At 33.3% G+C, this 5,269-nt stretch overlaps 1 protein-coding gene across 1 annotated transcript; it reads left to right on the forward strand.

The window, feature by feature from the left end:
* Window positions 1-461: 461 nt before the first annotated feature.
* LOC110607707 (putative leucine-rich repeat receptor-like serine/threonine-protein kinase At2g19230) lies at window positions 462-4,654 on the forward strand. Its single transcript, XM_043961969.1, has 13 exons — window positions 462-613; window positions 768-1,301; window positions 1,377-1,901; window positions 1,997-2,138; window positions 2,237-2,308; window positions 2,534-2,605; window positions 2,691-2,771; window positions 2,937-3,088; window positions 3,200-3,414; window positions 3,516-3,642; window positions 3,725-3,787; window positions 3,883-4,072; window positions 4,166-4,654. Exons 1-13 carry the CDS (start codon window positions 466-468, stop codon window positions 4,593-4,595), a joined length of 2,751 nt encoding a protein of 916 aa, XP_043817904.1. The 5' UTR covers window positions 462-465; the 3' UTR covers window positions 4,596-4,654.
* Window positions 4,655-5,269: the final 615 nt, after the last annotated feature.

The raw sequence follows: 5,269 nt of genomic DNA on the forward strand, positions 1-5,269 counted from the left end.
ATTTTAAAGATAATTAATAAAAAATTAAATATATCGACTTTTCATTTGACAAAATTAAAATATAGAAGCTAAATTACTGACATTTTAAAATAAAAAGATATATGAGTTAATTTTAACATATTTTAAAAACACATAAAAATAATTTAATCATTAAAAACAATTATCAAATTAAATTTATATCTATAATAAAAATAAAAACACAGAATTTAAAAGGGGAGAATAAGAAAATTATTAAATAACTTTAATACATATAAAAATTATAAAAAATTATTCAAAGTACATAATTTATTTAAAATAAATTTAGAGAGTTGCAACATATATTTATGAGAATTGTATAATACCATATATGTATATAATACCATATGAAACGTTAAAAATAATTTACTTTTTTCACCTATTGACTTACTTTTTTTTTCCTTTACAAGTGGCTATAAATTAAAAACTCAAAGAAATTGCGAGGAAAGGATGAACATGGATGGACGGAAAGCTGTGGTTTCAGTTACACTATGGTTAATCTTCGTTCTGCTGTCTGCTACTTTCAGAAACCTAAAACTAGCTGCAGCAAAGGATGACAAGCTTGCTGAAAAAAGAAAGCTCGCCGCCAGTAACTCGGGTACGTGTGGACAACTTAACGTATCCTTATTATGTTTTGCTGATTTGATGGACATTAATTGTTGATGATTTTGTATTGTTTTAAGTTTGTTTTGATCCAATAATGTGTATTGAGAAGAATAATTGATTTTCTTTTTTTGGAAAAAAATTATTAGGTTTCTTGAGTATTGATTGTGGGGTGGATCAAGATTATTTCGATGAGAAAATGGAAATATTTTACAAGTCTGACAAAGATTTCACAAGCACCGGAGAAAACAAGTACGTGTCTCCCGGATACGATGATGATGATGATTCTTCTTATACTGGACGTATATTGCATAGTTTAAGGTTCTTTCCAAAAGGAAGAAAGAATTGCTACAAATTGAGACCTGAGAATGGCAAGAATCAAAATTATCTCATCAGAGCATTCTTCAAATATGGGAATTACGATACCCAGAACCGAATGCCAAAGTTTGATGTGTATCTTGGTGTTAATTTTTGGATGACAGTCTATCCTTCAAATGCATCACAGCCGTGGATGAATGAGATTATTTATTTTTCATTAACCGATGTTATTAACATATGTCTCGTAAATACTTTATCTGGAACACCTTTTATCTCAGCACTAGAACTCAGACCCCTGAATAATTCTATTTATAAAATCGAGTCCAAATCCCTAAGTACACTTAGAAGAGATGACCTTGGCAACTGTTGCAGGACGGTCAGGTAAGATGTTTTAATTTTTCTTTTTTATATTAGCAGTTTTATTTTCAACAAAATGTGAGATGGTCAGGATTTCAGGTACAAGAATGACGTGTATGATCGCATATGGGATACACGGGATACAAGTGCTATTAATGAATGCATTTCATTGAACACTACCTCAAATATTGAGGTTCAGAGCATCAACAACACCCTTAAAACGCCGGTTGACGTTTTAAGAACTGCGGTCCAATTACGAAGTCCCCTCAGATCATTTGGTCGCTACTATTCCGGTGGGTATAATTATGGTAATGAAAGTGAATACTATGCCTGCTTTCACTTCGCCGAAATATTACCGATTTCACAAGGCAAAGGCAAACGCCCAAGGGAATTCACCATCAGTTTTAACGGTGCCAACTATAGACGTATTACCCTCCACTACTTGAACCCACTTACCACTTGTTACGGACCTCGTAAATCAAGAGTTAATGGCTTTGTGGATTTCATTATAAATCAAACTGTACGGTCTGACCTTCCACCTATCCTTAATGCCTTTGAGCTTTTTTATGTAATGCCGCCACTTGTTTCCCCCACAGACCCAGCAGATGGTAGGATATTTTATCTCCGTTTCTCTTCCGTTCTGCGATTTGTTACAAGATTCTTTCTTTTCTCATCTTGTGCTTTTTCTCACGAATCATTTTAGTTGATGCTATGACGGTCATCCAGCAAATGTACAATATTAATAAAGATGATAGCTGGCAAGGAGACCCGTGTCTGCCAAGAGATTATTCTTGGGCTGGCTTGAACTGCAGCTACGACACTAATTCCCCAAGAATCATCTCTCTGTGAGTTCATTTTCGAATAATTACAAGACTGTACACAACAACATATATTATATTGTTTATCAAGATATCTTTCTCTTACTCAAGCAAATCATGAGCAGGGACCTCAGTGGAAGTAGGTTGACTGGAAAAATATCTTCCTCATTCTCCAATCTCACAGCCATACGATTCTTGTAAGTATTAGTTGACTACTTCACTTGTAACAAATTTTTGGTTCTGAGTTAAATTGCAAACAAACACCAGCAGGCACAATCTGCCGTTTGAGTTACAACGAAGAAAGCAGGCACCAGCGTACATACATATTTCCATTATGCAAGTCTATATGTGCATATTTATGTGGCATCTACTCATTTAGAAAAATTAAAAATCTAACTATATGCAATTTATTTTTCCTTCAGAGATTTATCAGGTAATGAACTGACTGGAACAGTACCAGAATTTTTAGCACAACTGCCAAATTTAACTGTTCTGTAAGTTAATAGGCTTTGATATTGCCGTGAGAAATTTCAGATCAGAGTATACAGGTAATTTACCTCCTACTTTTTTTTTCCCCAGAAATTTAAGTGGAAACAAGCTAACAGGTTCAGTTCCTCAGTCTCTTGTCCAAAAAGCTAACAATGGACTGCTGCAGCTGAGGTTTGAAAATGCTTGTACTTTCTCTTTGCCTCTTTTCAATTTGCTTTTCCTACTTACAAGATGAACTGTTTCGCTTTATGTTTAGGCCTTAGCGGCCATCACATCATCATCAGTCATATGATAATTGATTACTAAAAAATTTAACGATGTTATGCTTAATGTCAGCTTGGAAGGCAATCCAAGTCTTTGCCAGACAGATTCCTGCGAGAAAAAGAAGCACAATGTTCTCCTTCCAGTTGTTATATCCTTTGCAACAGTTATGGTGCTTCTCTTCCTCAGCAGTATATTTTTCTTTTGGAGAATGAAAAGACAAGAGGGTAATTTTACAATTATGATCATGCTCATTGCGGCAAGGATGATTTTACAACTATTTGTTCTTTCTACATATTTGCATCTTTCAAATTACATTTACTTTGATGCTTTCCCAGCAACATCACAATCTAAGAAGGAAGGACTAGTAATTTCAACGAATCGGTCCTTTAGTTATTCGGAGATCGTAAGTAATACTAATAACTTTGAAACCATCATCGGAGAAGGAGGGTTCGGAAAAGTTTACTTTGGGACTCTGAAAGATAACGTTCAAGTTGCTGTCAAATTGCTCTCTCAAAATTCAAGGCAAGGCTACAAGGAATTTCAATCTGAGGTCAGATTCTGCAAGTTCAATGTCAATCGAATTACTTGCTCTTTGTTTGAATCCTAACTTCACTTATGTTAGCTAAAATGCATTAGCAATTTGGAATGCAGGCACAACTGTTGATGATTGTTCATCACAGAAACTTGGTTTCTCTAATTGGCCACTGTGATGACCGTCATAATAAGGCTCTGATTTATGAATACATGGCTAATGGAAATTTGCGAGAGCATTTAACAGGTAACCAACTTGTTCTATGCCTCTCATTTTTTTTGAACAACACCAACTGAAAGAGAAGATTGTTTACATAATTTGATTGCAGAGACAAGTGGAAGTATTTTGAATTGGAATGAAAGACTTCAGATTGCAGCAGATGCAGCACAGGGTTCCTATTTGATCCATTTCATATTATTTAATTTTTCTCTTCATTGATAATTTCTTACTTCTTTGTGTTATCCAATTCTAAATGGGGAGTTGCAGGACTGGAATATCTACATAACGGTTGCAAGCCACCGATAATCCACAGGGATTTGAAGACTTCCAACATCTTATTGAATGAAAAATTGCGAGCAAAGATATCTGATTTCGGGCTATCAAGAGCTTTCACAAATGAAAGTGGTTCACATATAACAACTCGTCCTGCAGGCACAATCGGCTACCTGGATCCTCAGTAGGTTCTCAGCTCCACATTTATTCTAATGCTCTCTAAACTTTTTCAGCCAGTGATATGCTGATATCCAATTTCTTTTCATTTTTCAATTAGGGCTCAGTCATCAGGAAACTTTAATAAGAAAAGCGACATATACAGCTTTGGGATAATTCTACTTGAGCTGATAACTGGTCAGCCTGCCATAAGAAGAGACGTCAATGGAGAAATTATTCGAATACAAGAGTGGGTTACACCAATAATTGAGAATGGCGATGTCAGAAGCATAGTTGATCCCAGGCTACAGGGAGACTTCGATACCAATTCTGCCTGGAAAGCTGTGGAAATAGCTCTTTCCTGTGTACTGAATACAGTAACTCGAAGGCCAGACATGACTGATGTATTGATTGAACTGAAGGAATGTTTGGGTATGGTAACAGCTGTTGTTGGATCTCAGAGGATGGATAGAGGAAGGACAAGATCCATCAATTCACTTGAAATGAGGTCTTTGGAAATCTACACTGAAACGGCTCCCAGTCCAAGGTAGTCTCATATCACGTCCCAATGTCGATGGGAGCTGAAAATATTTGGCGTGCAAGCCTCTATTTTGTATGCTGCTAAATAATAATTAGGTAAATTATATTGTAATTTTTATATTACGGATGGATTTATATATTTTTCATCGCACTATATTTTTATTGTATTATATAATGCATATAAAAAAAACTTTTATATTTAAAAACTTAAATCCTCTTTTTTTCTTTTTTATTCTATCATTCTCTCCTTCTCTTCTTCAAAACATAAATTATAAATTCTCTCCTTCTCTCCTTCTCTTCTTCAAAACATAAATTATAACTTGATAAATGTGTATTATGAAATTTGAAAACTTTATTATAAATTTTTATATTTTCATAATAGTAATAAAAATAGTTTAATTATATAAGGTGTTTGAATGGATATAAATATTTGTTCTATAATATTTATTTTAATCATGAAAGATAAGAGTAATTGAAAATGGTGAGAACTTTAAAAAAAATTATATATTTTAAATTTAAAAATAATCTGTTTTAACATATAAAAATTAAAAAAAATAAATGTTTATATTTATTTGAATATGTACTGAAATAATAATAAGTAAGAAAATTTTAAATTGTTTTGTGTTTGTATATATATATAAAAAAAAAAAGATTAATGTTATATATTTAGTTTCATTTTATATTA

This window comes from Manihot esculenta, chromosome 11 (genome assembly GCF_001659605.2).
Source record: "Manihot esculenta cultivar AM560-2 chromosome 11, M.esculenta_v8, whole genome shotgun sequence".
In the NCBI taxonomy this organism is placed as follows: domain Eukaryota; kingdom Viridiplantae; phylum Streptophyta; class Magnoliopsida; order Malpighiales; family Euphorbiaceae; genus Manihot; species Manihot esculenta.